Raw genomic sequence first — 14,145 nt, 5'->3', positions numbered from 1 at the left:
TTAGTGAAGGATTAAAGAATGGGGGGGGGGGAACAGTCATTCTGTAATGTGCAATTTTTCTTGCCTACTATACCTATGCTCCTTCACATCTACCTGATCTGACTAAGCCAATCTGAGGGATATATCATGCCCTTTCATAAACATATTTTGAACTTTATTCACTGTAACATGTTTGCCCCCCCAAAAATTAGCTGCCATGACTTTTGAAGTAACCCACGTAGAAACAACTGCTGCTAATTCTCTCAAATGCCAAATATCACTGACTGGTCTCTCACATTGCAGACGATACATACCACAAAAATTTCAACCACACTTACTTTCTTTACATCTCAAGTTTCTTTCAGACTGACAACAGATTACAAGGGTAAGATCTGATATCCACAACAAACTGCACTTTATGTAAGTTAATGGCTCACTGCTGTGTTCACAACAGACTGAAACTGTTTGCTGTCCTCAAGGAGATAAATTCACCTCATACACTCGCATCCATGTCTTTAAGATACATTTTAATATTATCCTCCCATCTATACCTAGGTCTTCTATGTAATTTTGGTAGCTCAGGGCTTCTTAACAAAATTCTGTATGCATTTTTTACCCATGTCTGGAACGTATGAGTAAATATACTTTCATAAATTCAATTGGCAGGAAAAATTTACGTACATCCATATCAACATGAACAACACCAGTTGATCTTCTCTTGGGCCGCCGCCGCCTCTGTATCACAGCTTGTGTTGCTTGTGCATTTCGGATGTCATTCTCCTTATCTTGCTCTGAAAAAGCACAAACATACCAGGACTCTTCAATTCTACATACAGTAACTGATTAATCAATTATGTTAGAGTAATTGTAGAATGTTGTATACGTACAGAAACATATAGAAATTGCCAAGCAACTTGAACTAATAGTTGTTATCCCAGCACACAGTCATTCTTGGCAAGCTTGGTCGAGTTGTGTGCTTCTCCCACCACACATGCCAGTTTGCGTAACACCTCCACCCACATTCAGAGATATACTCTTACCAGCAGAACTCAAATATCTTTTAAAATTGCACTGTGTTACAATGGAAGTTGATGAAAATATGTAAGAACATTTCCCATTTATATATATCTTTACTTCTTTTATATCACTACAAATACAGAATGACATTTGAACCCAATATGACCTCTCTAAAAGTAAACTGCATACTATAATCAAAACCCAATACATACTCAATGCAAATGCAAAACTCTGTATGAGAAACAGAAGGTACTATGGCATCTGTGAGTTAAAATATTCTTGCTTTCCACAAGTTTAAGCTTAAAAACAGAAACATCTGAAGCAAATATTGTACACAAAAATGCCATAATTTTACCAGAATGGCTCTGCTTGAGGAATGGAATACCAATGGCTAAGGAACAGGAGTATTAATTATCTGTTAAGTGATGGGATTCCCGAATATGTCTGTTTCCTGCCACTGTCTTAACACTGGATTACCAACTGAAATACCTTCACAGAATTATAGAATCTTTATTATTTCTACAATTACATATTTGCTGGACTGTTTAGTGAACTGAAGAAAGAAATTACACACGATGAAGATGTGAAAGTAGTAACTTTAGCAAATCTCATTACATGTAGTACATATTCAAATGATACAGTATGAAAATCACAGATTTTTCAAACATGTGTGTATTACACATCTAAGAGAAGCCAAGAAAACAAAAGGAGAATGGAGTGACAACAAAATCTGTAAAATGAATTGGGACAAATCACAGTCAGATACATTCAACAGCACATTATGTTAAAGAATGTTTTTGGAAAGAAAAATATACAATTTACTTAATGCTAATGCAGAATGGTATAAAATGTTTTCTTGCTTATTCTGAATGCAAAAATACAGTATACAATGGGAAGACTGCAGTAATATACAGAAGGTAAAGCAAGTTGTTTTCTGTAGAACACAGAGAGGTTTTCATGCAAACTGAAGACCACAGCACCCTGTTGCTACAAAGAATGCAGAACTATAACTTGAATCTTCACTGTGAATGGGGCTTGTAAATATTCCACTAAATCCACAATGATTAAAAATACATTTTCTGTAATATTTTTGAGGCTAATTTAATGTTCTTCCCCCATTTTATTCAGGGCAATGGCCAATAATAAGTTCCATAAAAATTGGCCATTGTTCAAAAGCTATTAAGCCAATAAAAATAACAACTGTTGAGAGGGCATGTGCTGTTCCATATGGCTGTTTTTACTTTTGGAAACTAGCCTAAAACAATAAGTTGCAATGTTTTTCTATGCAAAATTTCAATGTGACTAACAGCGAAAATTTGTAAATTCCACAACAGAATACTGGGTTACTTACAGATGACATCTTCAGCATGAGTTCACACTGAGATTATGGTCTTCTGGAACATGAAATGCAGTTTGGAAGATATCAAAGTTTAGGACTAACTTGTTCCTTCCACCTTCTGGTCAGAAAAATTCTGTACCCAATAGATGGAGACAGCAGGTTTGTCTGAAATGTTGGTACCCATCTTCCTAACTATAAGATGTCACAACTGTACTACTAACCACTGGAAAACCTCAAATCCCAGCATGCTTTCAGTTGTAGACTGTACCGATTATTTAGTTATTTTCCAAAAATGCATTTCCTTCATCGAACAAATCTGTAAGACTGAAAATGGATCGAGGTTTGCTTTCACTCACAGACTTTGCAGTTCTAAAAGGAACATTTTTATAATGTAAATTGGCTACACAAAAAGCAGCATTCTCTACAAATATTCAAATAAAATTTCCTAACTGACTCTGGCTACGGTTATAACCTGACTTCGGAAAGTGATTTTATTATGTATGGAGGTAAGTGTGTTAAAATTACGATACATGTTATTTCTGCTAAGTTAATGAAAACTGCTATTCTGAAAAAAGCTACAAACTGGCAGAAACAGCTGTTATACCCATCAGTTATGTCACTTTTCATTATGGGAAATGAGGTGAAAAGGCACATTTTTTACCACACAGAATTATTTTTTAAATATGCCACAAGCATATTCTCATTTCTCTAAACTGAAAACTGTGAATCATTAATTACACGTAGTTTTATTAATGGACCATAAAAAATGAGACATTTCAGACAAGTTGACTAGTCTTACCTTTGTCATCGGGTGGCTTCGTCTGACGCCGGAGAGGTATCGTGAGGGTAGCATCTGCAATATTGTTTTCAACTGGAGCAGAGGATGGACGGACTGCTGTGTTAGTACCTCCTGTCAGCCTCCTTACATATGGCGATGTATTTTCACTGACAGTATTCCGATTTCGAGCATCCTCCAACATAAACTGCTCACAGAAATAACAGAGTTGTTAATATCTAAGTAAACGAAAGAATTGAATTAGATATGCAGGAAATGACATGTGGTCAATCTATGCCCCTATGGTACTGTCATCCATATTCCATCTTCAGACACTCCTATAATATTTCTGTCATGTTTAACTGGATTTTTATGAGAAAAACATTCCCTTTAAAACCTCTCCTACAGTATATAAAGCACCAAAAATGAACTGCTGGACTACGGCAAACTTTGTTCAATTTTTTATTATTTCTGGCAAACTAATCAAAATTTAACACTAGTAAAATTGCATTACTCACACAATAAACAATATTCTGGATATTTCTGCTTCATTATATCCATTTAAGAAACTACTAAAATAATATCTGAATATTTTAAGTTAGGCAGCTGTCAAGTTGCTGCCATATTTTTGTAACCAGCTTCAGTGCACTGTACATTCTGCTATGTCACTGAATACATCACACACTGTACATCACATGCATTTCACAGGTACATGTTTAATATTCTGAAAGCTGTAATAGACACACTGTGTAGGATCATTTTGGTGGCTAATGAATATGCCTGGTTCACTGTGAATGAATGCTTACTAGTACATATTACTCCAAATTAACCATTCTTTAACATACTGAAGTGTGTGTGTGTGTGAGACAGGCAAATAAACAATGGCTGTTTGTGGACAACAGTTAAGCAAAAATGTTCCCATGACAATGAATACACATGTGACAATAGAAGTACAGTGTTTTCTTTGTGGTGTGTGCTGAGAAATTACAACTAGGAAGTTAGAGCAATCAGTGGTCAGTTAATAGTTGGAGTTCTGTAAGGGAGGCTGAGAAGAGATGGCACTACAATTCAGTTGAGAGTTCAGTTTTGGGATATTTGCTGGACTGTAATGACGTGAGCACAGAAGCTGAAGAATCTCCACTGCTGAGAGTTGTTACAAAGCAATGACTAGTGCAGACACTACAGGCTGCAGTAGACTTAGTGTGTAGTGATCTGTAAAGTGTGGAAATCAGCGAGTGTTATAATTATTTGTAGTTATAACCTGTATGTGGTCAATAAATCTATTCACCAATCCATACCCCATCTACAGTCACATATACACATGACAACTGGTGTCAGAAGTGCTTGGATTGGGTGCATTACTAGTTTGCGATCTACGTGACAGATAAGCATGGCCAAATCAACAAAATTGCTAACTGCCATCGCTTGAACACATGATACAGAACTAAGAAAAATGGAAGCCAATATAAGGGAGATCACAGAAAAGATGAGGGCCTGGAAAAAGAGATGGAGGCCAACCGAGAACTGATGGATGCCTGTTTAGAAAAGGCAGAGGCCTGTCTGGAGAGCAAAGAGCCAACCTCAGGGGAGACAGAGTCTGCGGTGGTGCATGAGGAAGTCCCTAAGAGGCCGCAGTGACAACTGTCGGAGTACTGAAGCAGCTGCATGGGGACTGTCATCTAGCAGTAGGGCACCACGGTCAGCCAAAGAAACAGACCCAGGGCAATCATGGATACCGGAAGTTGGCTGTTGCCTGCAAAAGGATAACCCACCACACAGGAATGGCAGGGTGCCAGGGATGCAGACACAAATGACCGACAGTTGAACAGAGATGACGGAAAAACTGAACCAGGGACAATGCTGTAGGATGAATCTTGAAAGGAAGGACATTCAGGAAGAGACTGATCCAACAGATTTCCTTTTAATTTTATATTTACAATTCTACCTAAATTTCCAGCATATAAATAACACTTCTGCACTACATCATTCAGAAATAGCATTTCACCTGACATTCTAAATTAAATTTAAAAAATATTTTATCAAAAGAAAAACTGTTTCAAGTCACTTTTTGAGAAAGTCCATAAAGAATTTTTAAACATTCTTTAACAGAATAAAATTTCTGCTATTGAATAACCCTCAAATCTAAAATGGACAAGCTGTAGATATTCTTGAATCTTCTGAGTGGTAAAAATATAAACTGTGCCTGATTAGTAACATCTGGCAACAGTTCACTGTGGTAGCACCTCACCTAATTACTGTTCTGTATAACAATGCACAATGGTATAGCTTTGACTTGTTGTGTGCTGAAGCATTCTGATGCACACTGCAGTCACCAGCAATATGTGAAGCGTGGAAATGCATCAACACACAACATAGTTAAGCAATGGCGGATCCATGGAAATAATAATAATAATAATAATGTGTACATACACGTAATATACAACTTTATATATAGTAAACCATCAGCAGCAGGTTGTATCTTCAATAACAAACTAACAATAAAACAAACGTGTAATAACATCCATTTTTAAGAAGGAACTCGATTCATCAAAGGATGCTGTTAGTACGCAGCCTGTCTCAATGAAGAATTCTTCAATATCAGCTACTGATAAGTGAATACATAGAATATGTTGCATTTATAATTACTACTGTATTTCAATAATTGTATAATATGAGTAACATGTCCTATGTCAATGTAATTGATCTACAGGGCGAATAAAAACAAACAAACCCTGAGAGCCAAGTCATGCAATAGACACAGGCTGCAAAGACCTAAGGACAAGAATGCAGAACGTATTTTAATTTTTTAAAATTCTTCTATTATTTGAGGCATGTGAATTTGTGGAGAACATGCTGAATATTAAAGTAAAATGGCATCTATGCAACAGACAGTTATGCATAAGAAATGTTAAGTCTGTAAGCATTGTTTAATATCAATTTAGAGATGTTATAACAACATTTCATTTCACAATGAAATACAATACACAATCTGAAATTAAAAACAATGCCAGACTGCTATTCAAACATATAATATCAAAAGACAACACTGGTCCCACAGAAAAATCAATTTTGAATAACAGCTCACTACACTCTGTAATAAAAGCAGATGGCTCAGATAACCACAGCCAGACACTGATCACAATCATTTACAATCACTGAACTCTATGTTGGAATACAATGAACATGAATTCCTGTGATCAACCCCCTTTACTGACAAAGCTGCATTTTATGCAATAGTCTAGTAAACAGACATATCTACAACATTCAGGAGTAAGTACTTGAATTTGAAAATTAGTGACTATGTGGAATGTACTGATGAGATACTGTCATTGAAAGTATGATGTTACATGAAACACAAATTTATGGGTTAAAAACTATGCCTGTTACATACTTCTCAGCATATCAAAGTACAAGAACACTTTACTTAGTACTGTTCATTTCTGAACCAGATATTCAAGAACAATGTCAGGGACTGCTTCTGTGGTAATTACAGTTGAAAATACACTATTTTCTCTTTTGGCTAATTTGAAGACTGAAGACAAAACACCAATGTGACATGAAATAATCCAGACTCAACAATCCCTATTTAACTAAACTCATATACTGAAACTGAAGGTAAAAGACAGCTCTGTTTAAGCCTTTGTGATGTGAATAAATGAAAGTTCTGTGGAAGTCACTTAACTGTGGGTTTTTATAGTATACAGTTCAGCTCTTCTCCAGCTGCAGCTATAAGCTACCATGTTATTGATTACTTTTGCAGATTCTTTAAGGATTAACTGTTATTTGAAACAAAAAGGTTTCACTGATTAAGTTTCACTTTCAGCAAATTTTTAATGGATAACTTACTAAAGTATTAGTAACAAATAAAACAGGTACATTGTAAATCTTCACCCTCAAAGAATGGTGTCAGTTTGAGAAATGTTAGATATTACTGGTACAATGTGAGGAGGAACAAATATGTGTATTTCTCACAAATGTATGTCTAATAATGGATTAGACACGATGCAGAAACAATGAGTTGTAAGTGTAATCACAGCAAACTTACTTATGCATGGAGCTGAACCCTTCTTGAGGAGCGGCCAATTTTGCAGCTACTCAAGAATTTCCCAGCATTTTATAGAACCGGAAGGTTCATTACTGTGTTCACAAGAGCCCTCCACTGGTCTCTATCCTGAGCCAGACCAATCCAGTCCATACCATCCTATATCTCTAAAATCCATTTCAATACTGTTCACCCACCTACGCCTTGGTCTTCCCAGTGGTCTCTTTCCTTCTGGCTTTCCCGCCAATATCCTATATGCAGTCATCTTCTCCCTCATTCGTGCTACACACCCTGCCCACCTCATCCTCCTTGACTTGATCATTCTAATTATACTTGGAGAAGAGTACAAGTTATGAAGCTCCTCATTATGCAGTTTCCTCCAACATCATATGACTTCATCTCTCTTTGGCCCAAATATTTTCCTCAATACCCTCAGTCTATGTTCCTCCCTTAATGTCAAAGATCAAGTTTCACACCCAAACAGAACAACAGGCAAAATTATAGTTTTGTATATTCTAATTTTTATGTTTTCAGACAGCAGATGTGAAGACAAAAGGTTCTGGACTGGATGGTAGCAAGCATTACCTGAGTTCAATCTCCTCTTAATTTCCTCCTGAATCAGGTTTTGATTTGTTATCATTGTTCCCAAATATCTCAATTGTGCCACATTTTCAAAACATCCGTTTCCTATCTTTATGTCACGATTTTGCCCTTCATTTTGGTGATGAGACAGCAACATATGCTCAGTTTTCTGTGTGTTTGCTAATCACAGCAAAAAATAAATAAAATCAAACACACATACACATAAAAGGAAATACCTACAACATGACAAATATGAAACAGATTATGTGCTACAGAAAAACCAAGAATACACATGTTAGAATATCCTAATAAGACCAATTTGCAGTTGGTACAACAAGCAGCGTTCAAAGGAACAAAGGGACAAGCATATATGTGCTTAAAAAAAGGTTACCAAGTAAAGTCAATTAACCTCACATACCTATAAGCAAAGCTATTATTTTTCACAGATTCAGCCTTTCACAATAGAAAATGTTACATAGGTCTTCAGACTTGCAAGGATTCCTTTGGCAACCTGATGTCTCAGCTGTCATAACTTAAAGCAGCAGAAACCACAGTGTCCAAAGAGTGCTCAAAATTATTATATCAAAGGAGTAGGCTTAACTTGCACATGCTGCAAATATCCTTGCAAAATTAACGGAGATAATATGGACAACGTATAATGTGAAACTAATAATTTTCATGAATAAAAAAGGGAGTACAAGTAATCTCTACACTTAGGGCCTAAATGGTTCCTGGAGAGCTGTCATAAGTCAAACCTGTATTTCCCATACAAATTGCTCTTCTATTCCTGGAAACCCAATTTCATACCGCACAATTACTGAAACCGAGTACAAAAATAGACAAAACTAAGCAAAATACTAAATGCATGTCTGTACAAATATTTATTAACAAATGAAAATAAACATTCATTAAGAAAATAAATAAGATAAAATACATTTAAAAAATCATATCACAATAGTTCAGTTTTATCATACTCAATCATTTGCAATTTATTGGGAAAGGGGGGGTTACTAGGCAAAAGTGAAAATGGGTAGGTAAGACAAATGCAGAGGTGCCAGAAGTAAAGTATTAAATCTACATGGTGCTAATGATTTAAATACATATTAATCAAGATTAGCTCATGAGCCTAAGTTCTTCTGAGGTTGAGAGTTATATTACAAGGCTGAAAAGAAACCGAACATCAGGCAATGATCAAAAGAGCCAAGTAGGTTGTAAAATACGAGTATTACTTACTTACTTACTTACTCATGGAGCTGAGCCCTTCTTGTGGAGCCGCCAATTCTGCAGCTACTCAAGAACTTCCCAGTATTTTACAGAACCCGAAGGTTCATTACCGTGTTCACAAGAGCCCTCCACTGGTCCCTATCCTGAGCCAGATCTATCCAATCCATACTATCCCATCCTATCTCTCTAAGATCCATTTTAATATTGTCCACCCACCTACGCCTTGGTCTTCCCAGTAGTCTCTTTCCTTCCGGCTTTCCCACCAATATCCTATACACATTTGTCTCCCGTATTCGTGCTACATGACCTGCCCACCTCATCCTCCTTGAGTTGATCATTCTAATTATACTTAGAGAAGAGTACAAGTTATGAAGCTCCTCATTATGCAGTTTTCTACAACTTCCTGTCACTTTGTCCCTTTTCGGTCCAAATATTTTCCTTAACACCCTGTTCTCAAACACCCTCAGTCTATGTTCCTCCCTTAATGTCAGAGACAAAGTTTCACACCTGTACAGAACCACAGGCAAAATTATAGTTTTGTATATTAACTGTTCACTCTTGGTAACAGGTCTTTGTAAAATATGCACTACTACTAATGTAATGTCTTTTGTAAAAGGGTGATAACAGCATGGTAGCCATATGAGTACGTCTGTTTACATTTCAGTCTGACAGTGAAAACTAATGGACTACTAGAGCTAAGAACATGAAATTTTGTATAACTGCATTATAAACATTCCTAAAATTATGAATGGAATACTTCTTACAAATCAACAATTATGAACATAAGAATGGTGAAGTATTTTGAGGTTAAATCAAGAAAAATCTATGCGCACAGAATCTGTACTTAACTATTTCCTCAAAAGAACATACTACCACTACTACAAATGACGACAACATGTACAATCAGATCAAAAGGCATTATCATGCATAATATAAACATATGGTACACATGCGTAAGTAAACAGCCTGAACACCTGTACACAGAGGTGTTTTATGACAGCATGCAAGGGAAAAACTTTGAAATGAATATAGTGTATGTAGGTAAAACACAATGGCAGAATGGGACAAAAATGTTTATGTAGAACTGAGCAGATTTAAGAATGAACTACAGGCAAAGAGAAAAGAGAAGTGCTCAAGAAAGTACAAAGTAGAACACTTATTTAAATGAATACTGCAGTGAATAACATCTACTGAAATCTGAAGACATTACAAACGAAGAAGAGTAGCAACGTATTAAAGGAAAAACATATAGTAAGAGTCAATTAAGTCTTGCAGGATGCTGTGCTGAATCTAATGACATGAACTTGAAGCTAAAGTAAGATGCATGGAACCTGCTGCTGCAAGTGCCTGAAATACTAAGACACGGCAGATATTGGGTGCACGCACACACAATGGGACACACCTTGCTCCTGTCTCCATTATCAACCCTAAGTCTCCATGATGGACGCCGTTCTTGAACGAAACCTTCCTCCTTTGTATTTGTTGGACTACTGCTAGAAGGCACAGTTGGGGTTGCTGCTGTTATTGTTGCTGTAATTGACGTTGAACTAGCAGTAGGGATGACAACAGGTTGCTGCGGAAACCAAGTTTCAAAATGGATGATGCAAAGCAAATCCCAAGGAAGAATACAAGTGTGGTGTAATAGCAATCAACAGTCTGAAACCCAAGCTCAACTGATTGAAATACAGACAGAAAATGAGATGCAATGCTACTGAAATCTTTCACCTTTTCTATGGTTAGTTAAGTTCAAAGCCTACATAGCATTAAATAATTTGCAACAAAATACATATTTCAATAATATGGATACTGAAGACAAAGGTGAATTCTGCAGCTGCTGAACATGCTGTGTGTATAAAATAATACCTAGAGATCTCTTTGTGCACATTTCTTAACAAAAATATTTTCTGCACCACCTTTTTATTTGGGCTTATTAGCATAAAAAACACGAAAACTGTTTTATATAAAAAACATACACAACCATATATATTGCACAAAAAATAACACACATTTGCCACTAACAGTCATAATAAATTATGCCTGTTTCATATCTGTTTTATTAATCCTTGCTTCTGACTGTGAATCACTATTCACATCTATTCATTGAGAAATCATCTGATCAACCACCTCCATTTGTTTGCAAATATAGTAAAATCCAATAAAATCCTAAGAATCATTTGTTTATATAATCAGAATTTTGTAAAAATCATTCATAATTAAAATTGCGCTGGGATAGGTTTTCTCCTGAAAAACTGTCATTCCATCAACCGATCCTCATTCATTAAGCATCCTATTTCCAACACTATACAGTCTCCATACTGACAGTATCATTAAATAACAAAGGAAGAGAAGAAATAAGATGAACACCAGGAAAGTGGAACCTGAAGTTTTGGTCATACAAAAACATTACATGAGTGATCTATATAAAAATTCAGTCATTATGACAGACTAACAAATGGCATCACAAGGATCATAACTTTTAACTTGATCCATTATATAGCTTCAATTTACATACATTTTTCCAATATCAATAATTTCAGCTAGATTTTATTTAAAAAAAGGAACAAAAACTAAAACTGTAGAATGCAGATAACAACTGCATGTATTCACTTGCTTATTACACCAAATTCCCACAAATATAACAGCCAATTCTCTCAGACAACTACAGATGCCTCATGTGGCAATGTTTCTGACTTGCATTCTGGAGATGCCCAGTTAATCTCATTTGGAGGCTTCTGTAGTTTTCCTCAGTCCCTCCAGGAAAATGCTGGACAGTATCTCAAATTATACCCTGATTGCTTACTTCTGTGGGCCTGTTGATGCTTGAAGAGACAATCATGCAGTAAATTTCTATAATGACTATTGTTGCTTGAATGAATATATGGATGAGCTTCTTACAACTACAACAATTTTCCAGTCTGCTGTGCCTTCATCAGTAGCGCTTTGGACAATGGAAATTCTTCTGCGTCTGTACTGCCTTCCTGTTGTATTTTCTGGCCTCCAATTTGGTTCATGCTACGTAACTTAGGCATTGACCAGAAAAGAATCACTGGCTTCTACAGCTCCGTTAAAGTTTTGTACCAATTTGTTTCCACAGAAACATGATTACTGAGCTCTTGCATAGCAGTGGATGGTTCCTAGACTGTAACTGACGAGTACCATGTCAGAGGTCCACATCTTTATACGCTGTTGCTAGTGGCGCACAAACCAATGGGTGGTGATGCTATAGTCTGCGCTGATCAGCTAATGATTCAATATGCATGGCTCCCACATTACCCCCCACAGTGATGGTTGTTCAGATACTGAGAGCATCATTAAATAAAACAGAAATAAACAAAAATACATATATTTGATTTGTGCTTAGTATTCAGTAACATGACCTCACTGTTTTTTTAACCCACTCTAAAGGAAAATGCTTTGCCTGTCTTCAAGTTGTATGTATCACCCAGTAGTTGTTGGTGGAGTATGGATCAAGGACAAATTCTTCTCCGATGAGCTAGCTTACGTGCCTTGTGAGATGCGTAGTGATGGTGACTCAGACAGTGGCAGTGACAGGGGACAACAAAGAATTGTGGCCACAGACAGTAAAAGTGACAGTAGCTCCAATGAAAATGCGGGTAGGACCATTGGAAGGACAGCAAAAAATCTAAAAAAAAATCACAAAAATCTAAACCCTCTTTCAAAATTGAAATACAAAGCATTTCTGATGAATGTGGCAAAGGCCTGGGCTACAGACCAGATGGTGGCGGCAGAACCAGAGTCAGACACAGACTTAGTGTGACCGGGCCCATCAACTCCCACCCCACGCAGGCCTCATGTGGACCCACCAGGGCAACTCTTGGGTGGTATGTGGAAACATACCCTCTTGAAAATTGTGAAGAGGGAACATTCCAAGGGGAAGCATCCTTCTAGGCAATGCTGTGTTTGCACAGTTCACAAAAAGAAAATTGAGTATGACCGTCTACATCGCAAGTTCTGTGTAATGCCACTTCACAAAGGGGAATGTTTCCAGAAATATCACACTCTCAAGCACTTCTAGGAGCATTGGTAAGTGTTCTCCAAACGTTTTAGTTCATAAAATTAATTAGGAGATTTTATATTAATTTTTAAAGTGAATAGTGCACATGTTAGGATAGTAGGTTTAATGATGCCGGTCCCCAGGGTGATTTAAATATTTAAATCACCGGTCCACATTGTGTTAATATTGTAATGATTTCAGTTACTACAGATGTTTGCGTTGGTAATCGGATTTAACCATCCACCACTGGTGGGCATTTAAATGCCTACTCAACTCCCATGCCAGTGGATATTTTAAGTATTTAAATCAGAGAGCGCAACATTTCACTTAGAGAAGTGTAATAATTCAGGAAAAACTGGAGTTTTTTTTTTCAGATTTTCACACAACATTCAGAAAAGTATACAGAATCGGAGTATTGATTCACACTACCTTAAAACTATTTTTGGAACAGTAGGCTTATAAAAATTATGAACAATATTACCTTAAAAATTCAGCTGGGTGTGGTAGTCGTCAAAACACTTGATGCAGAGTCCCACACCACACGTCACACCAGTACACAGTTTCCTTCTTCCTCCCGCTCTTCTGACACACAACACACCTTTTTTGTGGTCTAGACTTCTTTGCCATTGGAGGAATCTTGCTTATAAAATGTCTGCTCCCTTAGATGGGGCACTGTTTTGTCTGATGAATGTCGACCCGGCACTTTGCATTCCACAGCACTCTTATATTTCACAAGAATTCCCTCAATCAACTGAATTCTGAATGACAACTGATCTATACCTTTGTCTGTGTTATCTCTATATATTGTCGCGTATCGGGCGTATATCGCGACAAATAACTTCACGATGTATTTGATGTAGCGAATTTTATTTCACATTCGCACTTACAGTCACCCAAATTACAGATTTACGATTACTGCTATCTGCAGTATCACACTTAGTACACTCCAAATGCCACAATACAACTGACTGGTTGCTGGCTAACTCGAAACTAACTCGGAGGTAGCTCGAGGACTCACTGACTGACTCAGTACAACTGACTGTGAATAGCCTTCGCTGCTCCCTATGTAGCCTCGATCGGACAATACGGCCACGTAATAGGCACCCTTGTTGCTAGCCACGCTGTCCGGAGTTGTTGACGGCTGCCTAGTAACCGCGATATCCCTTGGTGAC

The 14,145-nt window shown here is 37.0% G+C and overlaps 1 protein-coding gene across 9 annotated transcripts in view; it reads right to left on the bottom strand.

The window, feature by feature from the left end:
• LOC111868082 (protein phosphatase 1 regulatory subunit 12A) overlaps positions 1 to 14,145 on the bottom strand; it is a 160,741-nt gene that overhangs the window by 53,972 nt on the left and 92,624 nt on the right. For 8 of the 9 annotated variants that reach the window (XM_023858461.2, XM_023858459.2, XM_023858463.2 and 5 more), the window contains 3 exons: positions 10,361 to 10,531; positions 3,135 to 3,318; positions 661 to 770 (listed from right to left, as the gene is read on the bottom strand). In XM_023858461.2, the coding sequence (XP_023714229.1) occupies positions 661 to 770; positions 3,135 to 3,318; positions 10,361 to 10,531 (465 nt within the window). The remainder of the gene's footprint in view (positions 1 to 660; positions 771 to 3,134; positions 3,319 to 10,360; positions 10,532 to 14,145) is intronic. The other variant, XM_023858465.2, reaches the window with a different exon arrangement.

The sequence above is a fragment of the Cryptotermes secundus genome, unplaced genomic scaffold (genome assembly GCF_002891405.2).
Source record: "Cryptotermes secundus unplaced genomic scaffold, Csec_1.0 scaffold925, whole genome shotgun sequence".
Lineage (NCBI taxonomy): Eukaryota > Metazoa > Arthropoda > Insecta > Blattodea > Kalotermitidae > Cryptotermes > Cryptotermes secundus.
This window is presented reverse-complemented; position numbering and strand designations above follow the sequence as displayed.